The sequence below is a fragment of the Vulpes vulpes genome, chromosome 11 (genome assembly GCF_048418805.1).
Source record: "Vulpes vulpes isolate BD-2025 chromosome 11, VulVul3, whole genome shotgun sequence".
In the NCBI taxonomy this organism is placed as follows: domain Eukaryota; kingdom Metazoa; phylum Chordata; class Mammalia; order Carnivora; family Canidae; genus Vulpes; species Vulpes vulpes.
The window spans coordinates 24,685,980-24,709,736 of record NC_132790.1 but is presented as its reverse complement, the minus strand read 5'-3'; the positions used below and the strand labels follow the sequence as shown (position 1 = coordinate 24,709,736).

Sequence of the window (23,757 nt, the reverse complement as noted above, 5' to 3'; positions counted from 1 at the left end):
GCTGATTAAGTGAAGGCTCTCTGGTCCACCTACAAACAGTAGTGATTTCAGGAGGTACAATAAAGTTTTGGCTCTGTTTTCTCTTATGTTGTAGAGCCGACAATTAGAATCAGAAACTGGAACCACAGAGGAGCACAGTCTAAACAAGGAGGCTCGAAAATGGGCCACACGTGTGGCACGTGAGCACAAAAACATTGTTCACCAACAACGGGTAAGTGTAATAGAGTCTTTGGCTACATTTAGCATAAGCCAAATGTCAAACCAATTTGAGTTGAGTTTTATTAATGTGAAAAATATCTTATATGTTTTTTTTCTGTTATTTCAACAACTCAGCAGTATGCTCTCAGCTATCTACTTAGCTTAGAAATTCCTTAAGCCCTTCAAGAAGCAATACAGTAATTTATCCATTTGTCATAGAATTTCCTAAGAAAGGTTAGTGATAGTGTGTTACTATCTTTCAGGTGACATGTTATATTGAATTAGGCATTTAATGCCCTAAACAAATTTTTTGAAGATTTAATTGTAGATTCCATGAAAATGTATCTTCAAGGGGTACCTGGCTGGCACAGTCCATAGAGCATGCGACTCCTGATCTCAGGGTCATGAGACAAGGCCCAAGTTGGGCATAGAGTTTACTTAACTAAATAAATAAATAAATAAATAAATAATCAATTAAAATTACAAAATTAAAATTAAGCACCAAAAAAATGTATCTTTAGGACTCAACTTTAAGCACAAAGAAATTACTTTAGTTATAGTAAAATTTTTCTAATTTACATTTAGTTATAACTTTTTCTTGACCTGCACATCCAGCTTATTAAAAGAATTCATATTTAATGTCTATATTTCCTAATCTCACACTTATTTTTTAGCCTATAATTGGACTTTTCCTACTTTCCCTTCCTTCATACTTCATATAGACTACACTTGGCAAAATCACTAGTGATGTCTATGCTGCTAAATCCAAAATGGACATTTTTATTTCTCAAAACCTGTTGGCAGTTTCATCATAATCGACAACTGCCTTTGTGTTGAAACACTGTCTTCTCTAGTTATCCATGACTTAACATTGTCCTGGTTTTCCTTCTGCCTCTCTGGCCATTCCTGTATTTTTTTATAGATCTTCTTTCTCCACCTCCTAGGTAAAGATTTAAATTCCTCAGAGTTCTATATTAGGCTATCTTATTTATTCTCATTATAGGCAGTCGAAACCAGTACCATGATTCCACTTACCAACAAATCATAAATTAATATCTCCAACATCGAACCTTTCTTCTGTGTATACATGTATCCTCTTGCCTGCTTTGACTTCTTTTTACTGTTTCATGGCATCCTGAGTTCAGTGTTCCACTAATCTAATGCACAAAACAGAATACCTCAAACTTAATGTCACAAAAAAGAGCATTTTTTTAAAAAGATTTTATTTATTTGACAGAGAGGAGAGAGCACAAGTAGGCAGAGGGAGAGAAAGAAGCAGGCTCCCAGCTGAGCAGAGAGACCAACATAGGACTCTATCCTAGGACCCTGAGATCATGAGCTAAGCCAAAAACAGACATTTAACCAGCTGAGCTACCCAAGTGCTCCAAAAAAGAGCATTTTAATTGTCTCTTAGCACTCTAGCGATTGTATAGACTTGGCTTGCCGCTTCTGTCTCTCTGTGGTCTCTCCATATGGTCTCTCCAACACAGTGGCTTCAGCTTAGCTATACTTCTTACCTGGTAGGAAAGGGCTCCAAAAGTAGCAAAGGGCTCCAAAAGAGTCCCAAGAATGAGCCAAGTAGGAGCTATGTTATCTTTTCTGGCCTAGCCTCAGAAATAACATGATATTATTTACCTGAGTCATATTTTTGTTAACTGAAGCAATCACAAAGTCCTATTGTCCAGGTTCAAGGAGCGAGAACATAAACTCTACTTCTTGGTAGAGAAATAGGAAGGTTCTAGAAGAACATGTGGAATGGGAAATATTGTAGTAACTTTTTTTAAAAACACAGTCATCCACAGTCTACCTTCTAGTTGTAACAGTTTGCATCCCTCTTGTGTGCAAAATAAAACTCCCCTCTTTACTCCAAATCCCCCAAAGCCTGGTGTCAGACTCTAATATAAATTTCAGAATCTGATCTTCTAAATGAGATTCATGGACATATAAGGCTTCTTGAGTGTAGTTCCTCTAATACAGTTTATCTCAAAGAATTAGTGAAGTAGGAGACAAGTTATCTACTATATATCCAATAAATAGTGATTAATTACTGCAGGTTTATACTTCAAAGTGTAAAACACGTAGAGACTTTGTTCTATTAAAATGCTTTACTGTACTTGAAAGTAAATGTTCAGATATTTAAATAAATCTCTTTCCTCTTACTGTTGTCTTTCTGCTGGGAGATAGATACAGGCAGATTGCAACAACTTTCCCGTCTCTTAATAGTATGACCTGTGATAAGCTTTAATCTAGTGAGGTATAATTTAAGCAATAAAGTTTTTTTTTAATTTTTTAAACTTTTTTTTAAAGATTTTATTTATTCATGAGAGGCAGAGAGAGAGAGAGAGAGAGAGAGAGGCAGAGGCAGAGACACAGGCAGAGGGAGAAGCAGGCTCCATGCAGGGAGCCCGACGTGGGACTAGATCCCAGGTCTCCAGGATCACGTCCTGGACTGAAGGCGGCGCTAAACCACTGAGCCACCTGGGCTGCCCAAGGGTTTTTTAATACTAAAACCAATTCTGCTTTTGGTCATGATAAATTACCAGGGATCACACTTATCCTCCTGCATCAACAACTCTAAAACTAGTCTAAGTGTATGAAACAAATGTTTTCAGATATTGTACAACAGACAATAACAGAAGTGTGAAACCTCAGAAGAAAGGGGGGAAAATCCATAAAATTAGTAGCCATATGACCTCCCAGGTTTTCTACCTAAAAGCACTTTCTATATTGCAGTGCAGGGAGTGAGAACTGAAGCAGGGAACCACAGACTCGCTGAATTGAGATGACAGAGATCGAAGTTCAGAGTAGCTGAAGTGGCATGAATTTCAGGGTACAGTACCAAACAGTATGGAGATATATAGAGAGAATTCCAAAAATCGACATAGCCCCCCCCCCTTCATTCTGTGCTGCATACTAAAGCACACATGCATATGATGAAATTCCACAATATGGGGTAGAGAATGACAGAGGATATAAGCTGAAGGGTTCCCAGAGGCTACATAGGGCCAGGACAGGTTTAAGTTGTGATTAGCAAAGATTGAGACTATTCATGGATCACTTGGGGCATTCAGGAGATTGCAGAAGGATCATACAATGGTTCCAGGGCTGTATTAATCTTGGAATAAGGCTACATTAGAACTAACCTAACAGAGGTTTAAAACAAGCTTCAAAAAGATCAAGCTAGGGGTGCCTGGGTGGATCAGTTGTTTTAATTGTCTGCCTTTGGCTCAGATCATGATCTCAGGGTCTTCAGATCAAGCTCTGTATCAGGCTCCCTGCTCTGCAGAGTCTACTTCTCCCTCTTCTTCTGCCCCTTCCCCTGCTCCTGCTCACACACATACTCTCTCTCTCTCAAAATAAATGAAATATTTAAACAAAACAAAACAAAAAGATCAGGCTAATCCACAGGTACCTTATTTGCCCTCCAAGGTAAAAAACAAAAAAATCTACTCTTCAAAGGAAGAAAACAAAATCATGTAGTCAGTAACATTATTCATGGGGCACCTGGGTGACTCAGCCAGTTCAGCATCCCACTCTTGATTTTGGCTCAGTCATGCTGTCAGGGTTGTGAGATCAAGCCCACATCAGGCTGTATTCTGGGCATGGGTCTGTTTAAGATTCTCTCTCCTTGTCCCTTTGCTCCTGCCCCTCAAAAAAAATTACATTAAAAAAACATGCTATTCACAATGTCAAGAATCAGATATGCTAAATATTAAAAGAAGCAAGGAATATAACCCATGACCAGAGGAGAAAATCAAAGCAGACCCATAAATGTCAAATAAGGATTTTAGAACAGTAAATAAGTTAAGGATTTAAAAGAAAACAAACATGAACATATTGAAGAAAGGGAAGGAAAATATACCCCCCCAAAAAAACCACAAATGGAACTTTTAGAGCTGAAAATACAATATTTGAAATGAAAAATTCATTAGATTGGATGGCACCAAAAAAAGAACAATGAGCTTTAAAAGTATATATAGCAATAGTAACTGTCCAAACTGAAACAGAGAAATAAAAGACTTTTTGAAAATGAATGGAGCATCATTAATCTGTGTGGGATAATATGTGATCTAACATTTTGGGAGTTAGAGATTTATTTGGAGACAGAATAAAGAGTAAGAAAAATATTTGAAAAACGGTATAACTAAAACTGTCCCAAGTTTATTTTTTTTAATATTTTATTTATTTATTCATGAGAGACAGAGAGAGAGAGAGAGAGAGAGGCAGAAACACAAGCAGAGGGAGAAGCAGGCTCCATGCAGGGAGCTTGATGTGGGACTCAGTCCTGAGACTCCAGGATCACACCCTGGGCCGAAGGCAGGCACTAAACCACCAAGCCACCGAGGGATCCCCTGTCCCAAGTTTAACAAAAAACTGTAAACCTAAAAATCCAAGGAGCCCAACAAATTCCAGGAAGGTAAAACACAAAGATCACACCAAAGCCTTTCATAATCAATTTGTTAAAAAGCAGTGATACTCAATGATACGAGAATCAAAATATTTCCTTTAGGATCAAAAACAAGGCAAGGATGCCCCCTTTTGCCATTTCTATTCATTATAATACTAGAAGTCCTAGCCACAGCCATTAGGTGTAAGAAAAATTAAAAGGCATCCAGATTGAAAAGAAAGAAGTTAAAATTATCTCTTCACAAATGAAACGATCTTATATATATACACACACACACCTATTAGAGCTAGTAAGCAAATTCAGCAAAGTTGCAGAATACAAAATTAACACACAAAAATCAGTTGGATTTAATACACTAACAATGTACAATCAAAAAAGGAAATTAAGAAAACAGATCCAAAAAGAATCAAAACAAAAAAAAAAAGAATCAAAAGAATAATCAAAAAGAATAAAATACCTAGGAATGAACTTAACCAAGGAGGCGGCAAGTGACTTTGCCCTAAAAACTATTATAAGATATTGATGAAAGGAATTAAATAAGATAAAAATAAATGGAAAGACACCCTGTGTTTATGAAATGGAAGATAATATTAAGATGACAATACCACCCAAAATGATAAACAGATTCAGTGCAATCCCTACAAAAATCCCAACAGTATTTTTTTGTAGAAATAGAAAAACCGGGGATCCCTGGGTGGCGCAGCGGTTTAGCACCTGCCTTTGGCCCAGGGCACGATCCTGGAGACCCGGGATCGAATCCCACGTCGGGCTCCTGGTGCGTGGAGCCTGCTTCTCCCTCTGCCTGTGTCTCTGCCTCTCTCTCACTGTGTGACTATCATAAATAAATAAAAATTAAAAAAAAAAAAAAGAAATAGAAAAACCGATCCTAAAATTCATATGGAATCTTATGGAAGCCTGGCTGGTCAAAACAGTCTTGAAAAAGTACAAAGTTGAAGGACTCATACTTCCTGACTTTAAAACTTATTACAAAGCTATAGTATTCAAAACATTGTAGTATTGTCATGACAAACAAACAGACCAATAGAATAGAAGTTTCAATATCTTTTTTATTTTTTAACATGAAGAACTGAAGGGTTTTTAAAATTTTAATTCCAGTATAGTTAACATACAATGTTAAATTAGTTTCAGGAGCACTGAGTAGTGCTCATCATGATAAGTGTACCCTTAATCCTCATCATTTATTTCACCCATCTTCCCACCTGTCTTCTCTCTGGAAACCATATTTAAAAGTCTGTGTTTTGGTTTATCTCTTTTTCTCTTTGTTCATTTGTAGCAGTAGCAATATTTTAAAAATACTGGTTATCTCAATTTATTGAGTGCAATGCAAGTCAAACACCCAGCAGGAGTTTTATAGAAATTGACAAAATGCTTCTAAAACATACAGGAAATAAAAATGATCTAAAATAGCTAAAGCAGTTTTGAAAAATAATAAAATTGGAGGGCCAGGGTACCTGGATGTCTCAGTCAGTTAAGCATCAGGCTCTGCACTGAGCATGGAGCCTGCTTGGGAATCTCTCTCTCCCTCTCCCTTGGCCACCCCTGCCTGCCATGCACATACTCAAAAGCACTCTTCCCCCTCACCCTGAAAATAATAAATAAGTAAAAAAATTTTTTTAAAGGGCTGGAGGGCTAGGGCACCTGGGTGGCCCACTCAGTTAAGCGTCTGCCTTCAGCTCAGCTCATAATCCCAGGGTCCTGGCTCCCTGCTCAGTGGGGAAGTCTGCTTATCCCTCTCCTTCTGCCCCTCCGATGTCCTGCTCGTGTTCACTCTCCTATTCTCTCTCAAATAAATAAAATCTTAAAAAATATTGGAGGGCTTACTCTATCTCAAAACAAAACTACAGAAATCAAGATGCTGTAGTATTGGTGTAAAAACAGACTTATAGGGGAGAGGGCAAGATGGCGGAAGAGTAGGGTCCCCAAATCACCTGTCCCCACCAAATTACCTAGATAACTTTCAAATCATCCTGAAAACCTACAAATTTGGTCTGAGATCTAAAGAGAGAACAGCTGGAATGCTACAGTGAGAAGAGTTCACGCTTCTCTCAAGTACAACTTGTTTTTGGCCACTCTGCACTGAGCAAAATGACTAGAAGGAAAGTTCACCTCAAAAGAAAGACTCAGAAACAGTCCTCTCTCCCACAGAGTTACAAAATTTGGATTACAATTCAATGTCAGAAAGCCAATTCAGAAGCACAATTGTAAAGCTCCTGTGGCTCTAGAAAACATAAAGGATTCAAGAGACTTCATGACTGCAGAATTTAGATCTAATCAGGCCGAAATTAAAAATCAATTAAATGAGATGCAATCTAAACCAGAGGTCCTAACGACGAGGGTTAATGAGGTAGAAGAACGAGTGAGTGCCATAGAAGACAAGTGGATGGCAAGGAGGGAAACTGAGGAAAAAGAAAATTAAAAGATCATGAGGATAGGTTAAGGGAAATAAATGACAGCCTCAGAAGGAAAAATCTATGTTTAATTGGGGTTCCTGAGGGCGCCGAAAGGGACAGAGGTCCAGAATATGTATTGAACAAATCATAGCTGAGAACTTTCCTAACTTGAGAAGGGAAACAGGCATTCAGATCCAGGAGATAGAGAGATCCCCCCCTAAAATCAATAAAAACCGCTGAACACCTCGACATTTAATAGTGAAACTTGCAAATTCCAAAGATAAAGAGAAGATCCTTAAAGCAGCAAAAGACAAAAAAATCTCTTTTATTGGGAGAAATACTAGATTAATAGCAGACCTCTCTATAGAGACCTGGCAGGCCAGAAAGGGCTGGCAGGATATATTCAGGGTCCTAAATGAGAAGAACCTGCAGCCAAGAATACTTTATCCAGCAAGGCTCTCATTCAGAATAGAAGGAGAGATAAAGAGCTTCCAAGATAGGCAGAAACTGAAAGAATATGTGACCATCAATCTAGCTCTGCAAGAAATACTAAGAGGGGATTCTGTAATAGAAAGAGGAAGTCCAAAGGGACAATCCACAAAAACAGGGACTGAATAGGTATCATGATGACACTAAATTCATATCTGTCAATAGTAACTCTGAACGTGAATGGGCTTAACGACCCCATCAAAAGGCGCAGTGTTTCAGACTGTATAAAAAAGCAAGACCCATCTATTTGCTGTCTACAAGAGACTCATTTTAGAAATAAGGACACCTCTAGCCTGAATATAAAACGTTGGAGAACCATTTACCATTCAAGTGTCCTCAAAAGAAAACAGGGGTAGCCATCCTTATATCAGATAAATTAAAGTTTATCCCAAAGACTGTAGTAAGAGATGAAGAGGGACACTATATCATACTTAGAGGATCTATCCAACAAGAGGACCTAACAATCATGAATATTTATGCCCCGAATGTGGGAGCTGCCATGTATATCAATTAATAACCAAAGTTAAGACATATTTATATAATTCTACACTTATACTTGGTGACTTGAATGTAGCGCTTTCTACAATCAACAGATCTTCTAAGCACAACATCTCCAAAGAAACAAGAGCTTTAAATGATACACTGGACCAGGTGGGTTTCACAGATATTTACAGAACTTTACATCCAAACGCAGCTACATACACATTCTTCTCAAGTGCACATGGAACTTTCTCCAGAATAGACCACATACTGGGTCACAAATCAGGTCCTCACCAATACCAAAAGATTGGGATCGTCCCCTGCATATTTCCAGACCATAATGCTTTGAAATTAGAACTAAATCACAAGAAGAAGTTTGGAAGGATTTCAAACACATGTAGGTTAAGGACCATCCTGCTAAAAGATGAAAGGGTCAACCAGGAAATTAGAGAAGAATTAAAAAGATTAATGGAAACTAATGAGAATGAAGACACAACCATTCAAAATCTTTGGGATACAGCAAAAGCAGTCCTTAGGGGGAAATACATTGCAGTACAAGCATCCATCCAAAAACTGGAAAGAACTCAAATACAAAAGCTAACCTTGCACCTAAAGGAGCTGGAGAAAAAAACAGCAAATAGATCCTACACCCAGCAGAAGAAGAGAGTTAATAAGGATTCGAGCAGAACTCAATGAAATAGAGACCAGAAGAACTGTGGAACAGATTAACAAAACCAGGAGTTGGTTTTTTGAAAGAATTAATAAGATAGATAAGCCATTAGCCAGCCTTATTAAAAAGAAGAGAGAAAAAACTCAAATTAATAAAACCATGAATGAGAAAGGAGAGATCACTACCAACACCAAGGAAATGCAAACGATTTTAAAAACATATTATGAGCAGCTATACGCCAATAAATTAGGCAATCTAGAAGAAATGGATGCATTTCTGGAAAACCACAAACTACCAAAACTGGAACAGGAAGAAATAGAAAACCTGGACAGGCCAATAACCAGGAAGGAAATTGAAGCAGTCATCAAAAACCTATCAAGACACAAGAGTCCAGGCCCAGATGGCTTCCCAGGGGGATTCTATCAAACGTTTAAAGAAGAAACCATACCTATTCTACTAAAGCTGTTCGTAAGATAGAAAGAGATGGAATACTTCCAAACTCGTTCTATGAGGCCAGCATCAGCTTAATTCCAAAACCAGACAAAGACCCCACCAAAAAGGAGAATTATAGACCAATATCCCTGATGAACATAGATGCAAAAATTCTCAACAAGATACTAGCCAATAGGATCCAACAATACATTAAGAAGATGATTCACCATGACCAAGTGGGATTTATCCCCAGGATGCAAGGCTGGTTCACTCGTAAAGCAGTCAATGTGATTGATCATATCAGCAAGAGAAAAAACAAGAACCATATGATCCTCTCAATAGATGCAGAGAAAGCATTTGACAAAATACAGCATCCATTCCTGATCAAAACCCTTCAGAGTGTAGGGATAGAGCGAACATTCCTCAGCATCTTAAAAGCCATCTACGAAAAGCCCACAGCAAATATCCTTCTCAGTGGGGAAACACTGGGAGCCTTTCCCCTAAGATCAGGAACAAAACAGGGATGTCCACACTCACCACTGCTATTCAACATAGTACTAGAAGTCCTAGCCTCAGCAATCAGACAACAAAAAGAAATAAAAGGCATTCAAATTGGCAAAGAAGAAGTCAAACTCTCCCTCTTTGCTGATGACATGATACTCTACTTAAAAAACCCAAAAGACTCCACCCAAGATTGCTAGAACTCATACAGCAATTTAGCAGTGTGGCAGGATACAAAATCAATGCCCAGAAATCAGTGGCATTTCTATACACTAACAATGAGACTGAAGAAAGAGAAATTAAGGAGTCAATCCCATTTACAATTGCACCCGAAAGCATAAGATACCTAGGAATAAACCTAACCAAAGAGGTAAAGGATCTATAACCTAAAAACTACAGAACACTTCTGAAATTGAGGAAGACACAAAGAGATAGAAAAATATTCCAAGCTCATGGATTGGAAAAATTAATATTGTGCCCACAAGCATAAGATACCTAGGAATAGGGATCCCTGGGTGGCGCAGCGGTTTGGCGCCTGCCTTTGGCCCGGGGCGCGATCCTGGAGACCCGGGATCGAATCCCATGTCGGGCTCCCAGTGCATGGAGCCTGCTTCTCCCTCTGCCTGTGTCTCTGCCTCTCTCTCTATCTCTCTGTGACTATCATAAATAAATAAAAATTTTAAAAAAAGATACCTAGGAATAAACCTAACCAAAGAGGTAAAGGATCTATACCTTAAAAACTACAGAACACTTCTGAAAGAAATTGAAGAAGACACAGAGATGGAACAATATTCCATGCTCATGGATTGGAAAAATTAATATTGTGAAAATGTCAATGTTACCCAGGGCAATTTACACATTTAATGCAATCCCTATCAAAATACCATGGACTTTCTTCAGAGAGTTGGAACAAATCATCTTAAGATTTGTGTGGAAACACAAAAGACCCCGAATAGCCAGGGGAATTTTAAAAAAGAAAACCATAGCTGGGGTATCACAATGCCAGATTTCAGATTGTACTACAAAGCTGTGATCATCAAGACAGTGTGGTACTGGCAGAAAAACAGACACATAGATCAATGGAACAGAATAGAGAATCCAGAAGTGGACCCTCAACTTTATGGTCAACTAATATTTGACAAAGGAGGAAAGCTTATCCACTGGAAGACAGTCTCTTCAATAAATGGTGCTGGGGAAATTGGACATGCACATGCAGAAGCATGAAACTAGACCACTCTCTTTCACCATACACAAAGATAAACTCAAAATGGATGAAAGATCTAAATGTGAGACAAGATTCCATCAAAATCCTAGAGGAGAACACAGGCAACACCCTTTTTGAACTCGGCCACAGTAACTTCTTGCAAGATACATCCATGAAGGCAAAAGAAACAAAAGCAAAAATGAACTATTGGGACTTCATCAAGATAAGAAGCTTTTGCACAGCAAAGGATACAGTCAACAAAACTAAAAGACAACCTACAGAATGGGAGAAGATACTTGCAAATGACCTATCAGATAAAGGGCTAGTTTCCAAGATCTGTAAAGAACTTATTAAACTCAACAGCAAAGAAACAAACAATCCAATCATGAAATGGGCAAAAGATATGAACAGAAATCTCACAGAGGAAGACATAGACATGGCCAACACGCGCATGAGAAAATGCTCCACATCACTTGCCATCAGGGAAATACAAATCAAAACCACAATGAGATACCACCTCACACCAGTGAGAATGGGGAAAATTAACAAGGCAGAAAACAACAAATGTTGGAGAGGATGTGGAGAAATGGGAACCCTCTTGCACTGAGTGAAATAAGTCAATCGGAGAAGGACAAACATTATATGGTCTCATTCATTTTGGGGAATATAAATAATAGTGAAAGGGAATAGAAGGGAAGGGAGAAGAAATGGGTAGGAAATATCAGAAAGGGAGACAGAACATGAAGACTCCTAACTCTGGGAAACCAGAGTGGAAGGGGAGGTGGGGGTGAATGGGTGATGGGCACTGAGGGGGGCTCTTGACAGGATGAGCACTGAGTGTTATTCTGTATGTTGACAAATTGAACACCAATAAGAAATAAATTTATTATTAAAAAAAAAGATACAGTCAACAAAACTAAAAGACAACCTACAGAATGGGAGAAGATATTTGCAAATGACATATCAGATAAAGGGCAAGTAACCAAGATCTATAAAGAACTTATTAAACTCAACAGCAAAGAAACAAACAATCCAATGGCCAACATGCCCAATCCATGAAATGGGCAAAAGACATGAACAGAAATCTCACAAAGGGAGACATAGACATGGCCAACAAGCACATGAGAAAATGCTCTGCATCACTTGCCATCAGGGAAATACAAATCAAAACCACAATGAGATACCACCTCACACCAGTGAGAATGGGGAAAATTAACAAGGCAGAAAACAACAAATGTTGGAGAGGATGTGGAGAAAGGGGAAGCCTCTTGCACTGTTGGTGGAATGTGAACTGGTGCAGCCACTCTGGAAAACTGTGTGGAGGTTCCTCAAAGAGTTAAAAATAGATCTGCCCTATGACCCAGCAATTGCCCTGCTGGGGATTTACCCCAAAGATACAGATGCAGTGAAACGCCGGGACACCTGCACCCCGATGTTTCTAGCAGCAATTTCCACAATAGCCAAACTGTGGAAGGAGCCTCGGTGTCCATCGAAAGATGAATGGATAAAGAAGATGTGGTCTATGTATACAATGGAATATTACTCAACCATTAGAAACGACAAATACCCACCATTTGCTTCTACGTGGATGGAACTGGAAGGTATTATGCTGAGTGAAATAAGTCAATCAGAGAAGGACAAATATGTGGTCTGATTCATTTGGGGAATATAAGAAATAGTGAAAGGGAACAAAGGGGAAAGGAGAGAAAATGAGTGGGAAATATCAGAGAGAGAAACAGAACATGAGAGACTCCTAACTCTGGGAAATGAACTAGGGGTGGTGGAAAGGGAGGTGGGTGGGGGTGGAAGTGACTGGGTGACGAGCACTGAGGGGGGCACTTGATGGGATGAGCACTGGGTTATTCTATATGTTGGCAAATAGAACTCCAATATAATTAATTAATTAATTAATTAATAATAAATTCAACTTGCCAATATGGAAAAAAAAAGAACAGACTTATAGATGAATGGAACAAAAAGGATAGCCTACAAATTGGTGCACATGTATATAGTCCATTGATTTTTAACAAAAATGTAACAAACTTATAAAAATGCTGAGTAAATTTCAATAAAAATGAATCCAGTTATATTTTAAGCACATGACTAGTTAGGGTGCTATATTTTAAGCACATGACTAGTTAGGGTGCCAGACTGATTCAACACTAGAAAATTTATCCATATAATAAACTGCATTCACCAAATAAAGATGAAAAATTCTGTGACTATTTTTATAGTTACCAAAAAATCATGTGATAACATTCATTATCTCTTAGTGATTAAAAAATAAAAGTCACAGCCAGCAAGATAAAGAATTTTTCATCCTAACAAGGATATCTTCCTGAAACTTACAGTAAATATTATACTTGATGGTTGTGTTAGTTTTCGATATCTGCCATAACAAATTACCATGAATTTAGTAGCTTAAAACACTATAAAATTCTTATCTCACAGTTCCGTGGATCAGAAATCTGGATGGATTTGGTTGATTTTACTGCTTAGGCTCTAAACAAGGCCAAAATCAAATTGTGCTGCTAGCCTTTAGGGTAGAACCCACTTCTAAGCTCATTCAGGTTGTTGTTAGAATCTAGTTCCTAATAACTTGAGGTCCTTGCTTCTTTCCTATCAGCTGGAAGCTACTCTTACCTCCTAGAGGCTACTCTCTCTGGTCCTTGCACATGGACTTCTACATCTCAGAGCCATCAGTGATTCATTGAATCTTCCCATGGTTGGAATTTGACTTCCTTTTTGGCCTCTCATCTGATTCCAGTCAGAGAAAGTTCTCTGCTTATAAGGGGCCATAATGATTAGATTTTGCCGCATCCATAATCTAGGATAATCTCCCTATCTTAAGTTCCATAACTCTAATATATCTGTAAATTAATTTTACATATTAACAGTTCCAGGATTAAGATATAGAAATCTTTGGAGGGCATTATGCCTACCTAAACAGTACCAATCATCACCACTACTTTTCAGTGTCGTAAGATTTGGTACATTAATGAAAGAAAAAGAAAGTGTTCAAATATTAGGAAAAGATATGCCTGTTATTATTTACAGGTGATGTGACTATGTACCCCCCCAAAATATGTGACCCAACTGTCAAATAGACATAACAATGGTTCAGTAAGAATAAATATAAGACTATATACAGTCTATAAAATAAAAGAACTTTAAAAAATTAAGAGTAAGGGAATAAAATGAGAGGAAATATTTATAAAATAACAGAAAAAGGACTAATATCAAGAACGTTTAATAAATAATAAAAGGGCAAAAAACTATAAAAATAAATAGAGGCTATGAACTGCCAATTTATTAAAGTAGAAATACAGATGACCAGCAATATATGAAATGACACTATTAATCAGAGAAATGAAAATTGAAACAATATGATTAACTTTACATATAATCTTGGCAAAAATTTTAAAGAATGACAATATGTAATGTTAGTAAGATACAGAAAAATATGCTCACACACTGCTAGTTGAATACTATAACTTTTAGGGGACAATTTGGCAATGTCTATTCTTTTTTAAGATTTATTTATTTATTTATTTATTTATTTATTTATTTATTTATTTATTTATTTATTTTAGAGAATGAGAGGGCCTGTGCGGGGGCCAGGGTCAGGGAGGGGCAGACAGAGTCTCAAGCAGACTCTATGCTGAGTGTGGAGCCCAATCTGGGGCTCCATCTATGACCCTGAAATAAGGACCTGAGCTGAAATCTGAGGGTCAGACATTTAACAGGTGCCCCAGCAATGTCTGTTTAAATTAAAATGTACAATTTCCACTTCTGTATTTTTATCTTAAATAAATATTCCTATATGTGTTCAAAGAGTCATTAACCAGGTTGTACAGTACTATTTATAATAATGGGAAATTTGAAAAATAGCAGTAGAATAAGAATAAATAAAAATGATACAACTGAACCATGAATCTGTGGATTAGAAAATGAAGTCACTCTATTTGTACAATTATAAAAAGATCTCTTAGACGCATTGAGGGGATGATAGGTCTCAGTGGCTTTTTTTTTAAGATTTATTTATTTTAGAGAGAGAGATAGCAAGGGGGCAGAGAGAGAGAGAAAGAATCTCAAGCAGACTCCATGCTGAGAGTGGAATCTGAGGCAGAGCTCAGTCTCACAACCCTGAGATCACAACCTGAGCCAAAACCAAGAGTCGACTGCTTACTTAGCCAACTGTGCCACCGAGGTGCCCTGTCATTTTATTATTTTTTAAGCAGAACTGCAAGTATGCACAAATACATAAGAAATAGTTTGGAAAAATACATGTAAATTGATGGCAGTAATTATCTTGTGGATGGGGGGGGGCACATAGTGGAATGTGCAAATATGAGACTTTTTGCCATTTTTTAGTTCTTTTACAATACTTTATATTCATGTAATTTTAAAAAAGATTTTATTTATGTATTTGAGAGAGCACATGAGAGCACAAACAGGAGGAGGGACAGAAGGAGAGGGAGAAGAAGGCTCCCCCTGATCAGGGAGCCTACCCACAGGGATTGATCCCAGGACCCAAGGATCATGACCTGAGCCAAAGGCAGATGCTCAAGCAACTGAGCCACCCAAGCACCCCTATATTCATGTAATTTTTAAAAATTGAAGGTGTATGCATATCAAAATATGCCATCCAAATAAGGTTTGTAAATTGTGCCAATGTCTATTTCCTGGTTTTTATATTATAGAACAGTTATATAAGTTGTTGCTATGAGGGAAAGTGTGAGGGGACTTTCTGTAGTACTTTTGCAACTTTGAATGAGTATAATTATATCAAGGGGTCTTTTTTTTTAAATTAACAAATAAGTGAAAAAAATTAAAGGTTAAAAAAGGAATTGTGGCCACTCGTCACTGAAGTCTGTTAAATTACCTAAATACTGTAGTCACTGAAGCAAAAACCATCATTGTTTTCCTGTTTTCTTTAATAGGTTCTAGATGATCTGGAATGTCATGGAGTTGCAGTGTCAGAACAAAGCCGAGCAGAGTTGGAACAGAAAATAGATGAAGCTAGAGAAAATATTCGTAAAGCAGAGGTGAGGTGACAGCTAACTGGCATTTTGCCCAGCTCCAACAACATCACAGCTGTGATATATATCTCTAGAATTCAGTTTCTATACATGGATTAATTTGAAGATGATTCAGCATCTTCATCTGTGTCCAGAGTATTATTTTTTAGCACCCTACTTTATACAAGGTAGTATACATAACAAAAAGACACTGAACCTGCTATCTGAAGAGTTTACAATCATGAAAAATTAAATAAGAGAAGAATTAAGTCACAATAAGATATTAATTTTACAGTTTTCATAAAGTACATATTCAGTCAAATTAATGGCATAAAATTGATAGATACATATGTTCAGAGCCTTGAAAAATCCTCCCCCATAATGAAAGTCTCACTGGTCCAGGAGCATAAGCTGATCTTTTATAAAGAGAGACTTGGTTAAGCAGACAGGCTAAAAAACATTACAACACTGGATTTTAATCTTTTGGTAAAGGGTCATGGGACCCTTTGAGGATTGTGTACAAAAATGTGAAACCCTCTCTCTCACAAAAAAATACACATTTTTGTGTACAGTGTCCAAAATTCATTCACCCTAGAGTAATACTCCCTGATCTACAGGCAGAGAGGTTGAGATGGAAAGAAAAAAGTTACTTACAAAGGAGGAAGACAGGATACAATTTGGCAGTTGGATTTGTTCAAAGTAGAGGGTTTTTATGAGGAAATGTGGTAGGAAGTAAGCAAAATAATTGTGGTTAGGACCAATTCATGGATAACCTGTGCATGGTGTGTATAGTTATCTACCCAATGCAACATGTTGAAGGGATGTAGAAAATAGACATTTTAGAAAGACTGAGACTATCCAGACCTCAAAGAGAGTATGCTCCTGTTAGGAAGGCACAGAGAGTGCCAAAGGTAACTAAAGCTGTAAAATATAAATGCCAAGAAGTGGTCCATACAGGTATACTTAATACTCAAGAAACCCAGAGGACACAGAAACCACTGTGGGAGAAGTTGTTAGTGCAGGTAGCACAGAAGAGGTAGAATTTGAGCTGGGTGTTGACAGATGAGTATTTTAGAATGAGAGAAAAAGGGATAGCATAAGATTTATGTCGTGCAATGTCAAGAGGCATAACTTGAACCGAAAGAAGGTAGGAAAGAGGCAGATTTGAGCCTGGCTTTGGGAAACACTCTCTAACATTCTTTTGTCCAATGAGAGAATAAGCTCCCCTGGGATAGAGTGCAGCACTGTAAGTGTACAAGATACTGTCAGGGACTCTGCATAAGGAGTTCTTGTATTGACTGAAGGTTAATCAGTGATTTTCATATATTCCCTCAGGACTCTAGAGGTTTTGAGGAAATATTTCAGTGGTTGATTGGGGGGGAAGCAGGTGGTCAGGGGAAGGGCAGTTTAGGCAAACAGGGAGTATGAGCATGTTTTTGGCACAACCCCACAGAAGTGATCTGAACCAGAAAGGCTTGCCATCTGCCTAGTCTAGAGAAGCCCCAGTAAACCCAGCTTGCCTTTGTTCCTGGCACATGATCCATAGCCTCCATAGTGAAGAGGGCAGGGTGTACAATAAATAGCCATTTTCCACTCTGAATTCAGGGTCATAGCTAAACCACTACCCTAGTATACTGGCCAAGTACTGTTGGCAGGCTCTTGCCTGGTCTAAGAGACATTGGCTTGTGTATAAGAGTTTTTCCTGCTGTTTGTTTCTCCGTACACTGAGATGAAGCCAGTTTCAGAGCCTTAGTGGAACAGAACAAGTCTCAGAAAAGGGTGTGTTCTCTCTTGGATTTTCCATTTCCAGACTCCCTCCATGGTGTCACTGTCTGGTACCATCATTCTATCAACCCCCTCAGTTGTAGCAGTAGTAAGTATCAGTCACATAAAGTCTGCATTTAGACTGAATGATCTGTAATTTCCATGAGTATGCTAAACAGCCCTGTGTTTGTTAGCTTAAAGCTAAAAATATGAAGTGAGATTCCCACAACAGAATGTCTCATTTCTCCTAATACCAGTATTTAAGTCTACGTTCTCAAAGATAATTTTCTTACCAAAATATGGAATATGCTAAAAACCATGAGGCTGGATCCATTCATTATCTCAGCTTTAAATATCTATGAAATCTTGTTAATCCTACTGCTGTCTTAAAATGATCTCTCACTTGATTTTCACCTATCAGATACAAAGTATAACCAAACTAAAATAAGAGGGCAAACATGTGAGTGTAGTATTGAAGTAGTACCTAACAGATTGTCATAATGGCATAGACTTTTGGATAGACCTAGCTAGGATTATGACCTGAGCCGAAGTCAGACACTTAACTGACTGAGCCACCCAGAAACCCCTAGATTCCTTTTTTCTTTTCCTTTGCTTGTGTATCATTTGCATTGGATTTTCTCTTTCCATTCAATAGTTATTTACATCATTTATTAATAAATACCTAATCAAAAGGGAGACAGCTGATTAAAATTCCATTATATCCTTCATGTTTTTTTTTTTTTAAGATTTTATTTATTCATGAGAGACACACAGAGAGAGGCAGAGACACAGGCAGAGGGAGAAACAGGCTCCATGCAGGGAGCCCGACATGGGACTCAATCCTGGGTCTCCAGGATCACACCCTGGGCTGAAGGCAGACCTAAACTGCTGAGCCACCCGGGCTGCCCTCATGTTTGGTTTTTAACTCCTACCAACATGAATATTCCTTGTTGGTTAATCTGCTTTATCCAGTCCTTTCTGTATTATGTTTCCATTCAGTATTGCTAGTTAGAATAAAAACCTTTGTAGTGCTCAGTAATAAATATTTTCCAAACGTAAGAAATCAAAAATATAAATTACCTGTGCTTTTCCAAAGAATAGGGTTTATATAGTGATTAATTAATAATTGGCTGGTTAAAGTGCCACAAATTCACCAATTGATTAGTTTAACAGATACTTAATGAATACCTGCCATGTGCCAGATACTGATGGATATACTAGACATACAGTGATGAACAAACTATTGTTAGATTGTTATGATCTCTGTAATTGTCACAAAAATCTTTATATTAGATGTGGTAATGTTTGCAGCCCCTAACAAATTCCAGAATTGAAACAAAATAATAGCTACTTAAGTTAACTTTGATAACAATATTCTTAACCTGGTATTTAGGTATTTGAATTTTTTGAAATGCCTTTTGTCACAAAAGACACACATTCTTCATCTGACTTACCATTCCTATTTTAAAAATGACTTGCCAAGAAACCAAGAATTTTAAATACCATCTTTTTGGAACTGTACCTGACTTATGTTGTTCCAGAACACAATTATTTTTTGCATGTTTAAATTTTTCCTTTTATTTGGGTTGAGGGCAGTTCTCTTTTTGTGACAATGAGGAGATACAAAGAGGAGAAAGTTAATTTAAGAAGTCAAATATACCCAGAAATTTTTAGTAACTCACGTTTGGTATAGGTCTGCATAGACTATATGATTCTTTCTCTAAGATATTAACTATATATTTTAATCTGAATTGAATGAATATTTGAAAGCCAAAGCACACTAACAGTGAATTAACAAAACAAAAAAATCAATTTTTATTTATATAAGCACATTATCATAGATACCATTTTCTTTTAAATTATCATCCTATAATATTCTGTTGTACATCAGGAATCCAAAATTATGTCATCATGTACCTCAGTGACTCAAAAATGGTAATTAAATACCCTTCCCAGCATGCCATAGGAGGAACCTAAAAATTTCAGTTGCGTAAAATATGAGGCCTCATCACCTCAATATTAAGGAAATGCTAAGGATGAACCTGCAATAAAAACAATTTCTTATCATTTTATATCCAAATTTATATTACATCTGGGCCTGTTACTGTGAGTTTTCACTGTACTCATGTAACAGTATGACAGCAGACCTTTTGACCTCTCACTTTCTTTCATTTTTATTGTGAAAATTTTCAACCATATATAAGGATGGAGAGTAAATACATATTTCTTGATATGCTAAATTCAAACAATTAATATTTTGCAATATTGGTTTCATATGTTCTATTCTGTAAAATGGAAGTTAAATCTAGATTCTTGATTAGAATAAGTATTTTAGGCAAGAATACTTTATAGATGATACTATGTTTTTCATTACAGAATGTTTTTATCAAATTGTCTATTAATGATAGTAGTCACTTAATTAGGTGGTGCTATCAGATCTTTCAACTATTAAAGTTCCTTTTTTTGTACTTGCAGCTAGCAAGTACTAGTCACCTCCAATAGTGGCAAATGGGTAGTTTTCTCTTAGTTAAGTATCATTATAATGTCACAGAATTTTAAAAATCAGTTCTATCAAGGTATAACATACATACAATAAAATATAACTATTTCAAGTGAACAGTTTGGTGAGCTTGGACAAATGCATCTCCCTAAGTATTCACCACCACAATCAAGGTATCAGATATTTCTGTCATATAGGTTAGTTGAGCTTCAACAACATGAACATTAGATTACTTGATATTGGGATACTTGGGTGGCTCAGTGGTTGAGTTATCTGCCTTTGGCTTAGGTCATGATCCTGGGGTCCTGGGATTGAGTCCCACATCAGGCTCCCCACACAGAGCCTGCTTCTCCCTCTGCCTCTGTCTCTGCCTCTCTTTCTGTGTCTCTCATGAATAAATAAATAAAAATCTTTAAAAAGAAAAGATTACTTGATACTGTCCTATATATCACATAGAAAGATCACCGCTCACATTTTTATCCAACCTTAATTTTTTTCTTTAGTTCAGTTCAATGAGCTACTATGTATTCAAGCTCACTGATCCTTTCTTCTGTTGTGTATAATCTACTGTAGGCCATCTTGTGACTGATTTCAGATATTACAGTTTCAGCTCTATAAGTTCTTTTCAGTTCTTTATATTCTCAATTCACATCTGTTTATCTTCATGTTTTCCTTGAAATCCTTAAGTGTATTTTTAATAATGACTTTGCTTGTCTGCTCATGCCATCATATCCGTGATCTTTTTTTTTTTAAGATTTATTTATTTATCCATGAGACACATAGAGAGGCAGAAGCAAGCAGGCTCCCTGCAGGAGCCTGATGTAGGACTCAATCCCAGAACTCCAGGATCACATCCTGAGCGGAAGACAGATGCTCAACCACTGAGCCATCCAGGCATCCCCATATCTGTGATTTCTGTTTCTCTTTCTTATTGACCAGTTTTTTCCTTTAGTTATGGCTCAGATTTTTCTGCTTTTCAAATACCTAGTAGAAATTGTGAGTGTTTGGTTACTGAATGCCTGGATTCTCCTTTCATCTTTTAAAAATTACTGAGTTTTATTTTGAACAAAACTGAGCTGAACAGCCAGTTCAGTTGCAGATCAGTTTGATCCTTGGGAGGGTTGTTTTTAAGCTTTGTTTGGGTTGGTTTAGAATAGCCTTTGCAAGAGGGCAAATTTAGCCCTATTACTTATACATTTCCTTTCTATAGTTTTTTGTTATGCCATGAGTATCCAACAAGGTTTCTCAACTCTGTCTGGATAGAACTGTAACATCTTTCAGCTCTGGGAATTTTTCAGTTCACAGCTCTGTGGTAGATGTATTTTCCCCAAGTCCCTACCCTTTGCTTCTCATCAAGGACTCCCACCTTATATATTCTGAATTTATTGTGGATTTTTATTCATTTAATGTATTTTCAATTACAGTTGGCCTCTTTTAAGCCCCATATTGTGTAAATTTGGCCAATGAGAATCCATCTAGGCTTCCATGTCCTTTTGACATTATTCCCATTAGCCTTTGAACAATTTCTTGCTTTCTCACACAAGCCTGCAGTCATAGACTCACTCTGTATTTTCCCTGCCCAGACTTAGAATTAGCCATTTCTCCAAGGAACTTTGATTTCTTTTAATAGAGAATAGTATTTAGACACCAAGGTCTAGGATATGAAGGTGCTTATTGTAATGGATGTCATGTATGTCTTGGCCCTTTCTTTGTTTTTGAAGCTAGGAATTACTTTTTTTTTAAATTATGACTTCATGTTGATATTTCCAATTAAAATTTAAAATTAGAAGGATTTTGTTCAACTTCTTTGATTCTATATTTATCTTTTTTCTTATATGGAAAATGTTGGTTCCTAATAATACTATCATAGTATTTTATTTTGCTTTATCCTGCAGTATATTAAAGTTTCAGCATTACAGTGGAAATATTATTAATGATAAACTATTGAGCAAAATCTAAGATTTATTTGCAGTTCATTTTGAATGTAGACTATTTCTACAAGGGTTTCTGCTTCTGGTAATAAGGAACTAGTCATATTAGACTAATCCACCTTTATTTTTTTTAAGATTTATTTTTATTTTATGATAGAGAGAGAGAGAGAGAGAGACAGGCAGAGGGAGAAGCAGGCTCCATGCCAGGAGCCCGACGTGGGACTCGATCCTGGGACTCCAGGATCGCACCCTGGGCCAAAGGCAGGCACGAAACCGCCGAGCCACCCAGGGATCCCCACTAATCCACCTTTAGATAAGTTACTAACCTGGGGTAAAAATATTTAAAATAACTATTTAATAGAACTAGAAGATATCCAAGCCATGTAAAAACTAGAAAGGAATAGAGAAAAGAATGGGACTATACTTGGTGATATTTACATTAAACACCTTTTTGCAAGGAGCTGCATGACTATAATTTGAGCAAAGAACCTTGGTCTTACAGGCTTGAGGACAGATGTCAGGGAGCCCTCAAGTTTGCGTATATATAAATAATCGTTCAGATCCTCAGCCAAACCTGCATGCACTGGTGAGGCAGAAACTCCTAGGAGCTTGACGGGAAACAGGAGCCAGAAGGCAAAATAACTGAGCTGAAATTTTAGCTGTTGCTCACCACAGGGGAGTAACACTAACCATTAAAATATTGGAGTGGTTATAATAATATCAGACAAAATAGACTTACAGGATGAGAAATACTAAAAGGGATAATTTATAATGATTAAAAATAAGGTCATCATTATCTTCTCCATCAAGAGGACACAACAATTCTGGATGTATAGTATAGGTAGCTAATAATAGAGCTATTAAATACATGAAGCAAAAACTGACAGAACTGAAAGAAGAAATAGACCAAGCTACAGTGGTAGTCAGAGACTTCAACATTCCTTTCAGGAATTTGAACAAGAAGCTGTAAAATGAGCAAGGATACAGAAGACTTGAATAACACTGTCAACCAACATTACCTAATTGGCATTTATAGAACACTCCACCCCATAAGAGTAGAGTACTTGTTCTTTTAATGTATACATGGAATGTTCAGCAAGACCATATACTAGACCATAAACCAGTGTCAATTAGTTTGAAAGTATTGTTACCACTCAGAGTATATTCTCTGACTCATCAGAATTAAATTGAAAATCAGTAACAGATACCTGAAAATTCTCCAGGTATTTGGAAATTAAATTATTTAAACACAATAATCTGTTCCTAACTTAAAACACACACACCCAACTTTATGAGAAAAATGATTTATTATCTCTCACCATTCTGGGTGTTGACTGTGCGTTTCTTTTGCAGGTTTTTCCTGAGTTTACTCAAGGAGCTACATTCACCCAGAGGGTCTACTTGGAGAGCTGGGCCTTTTTTCCAAATGGTCTTTCATGCTCACATATGCTAAACTAGGCTTCCTTACATAGTGGAGAGACCTCAAGTTTAAATGCACTTATCAAATCTCTGCTGGCATCAAATTTGCCTATGGTCCCTCAAAACAGATCACATGGATAAGCCCAGAATCAGTGTGTGACAGGACTGCATGGATACCAGAAGGCATGATTCCTTGGCAATAATAAATTACCAAAATTGATAAGACCTTGGTTAAATCATTTCTCTCATCTGTAAAATGGAGTTTATGTTATGATATCTATCCCCAGAATTGTTTATTTTTTTTAAAGATTTTATTTATTTATTCATGA

The 23,757-nt window shown here is 37.2% G+C and overlaps 1 protein-coding gene across 5 annotated transcripts in view; it reads left to right on the top strand.

Annotated features, from left to right (window-relative positions):
* FCHSD2 (FCH and double SH3 domains 2) overlaps positions 1 to 23,757 on the top strand; it is a 309,076-nt gene that overhangs the window by 253,248 nt on the left and 32,071 nt on the right. For all 5 annotated transcript variants that reach the window (XM_026010537.2, XM_072727353.1, XM_026010536.2 and 2 more), the window contains 2 exons: positions 95 to 211; positions 15,737 to 15,841. In XM_026010537.2, the coding sequence (XP_025866322.2) occupies positions 95 to 211; positions 15,737 to 15,841 (222 nt within the window). The remainder of the gene's footprint in view (positions 1 to 94; positions 212 to 15,736; positions 15,842 to 23,757) is intronic.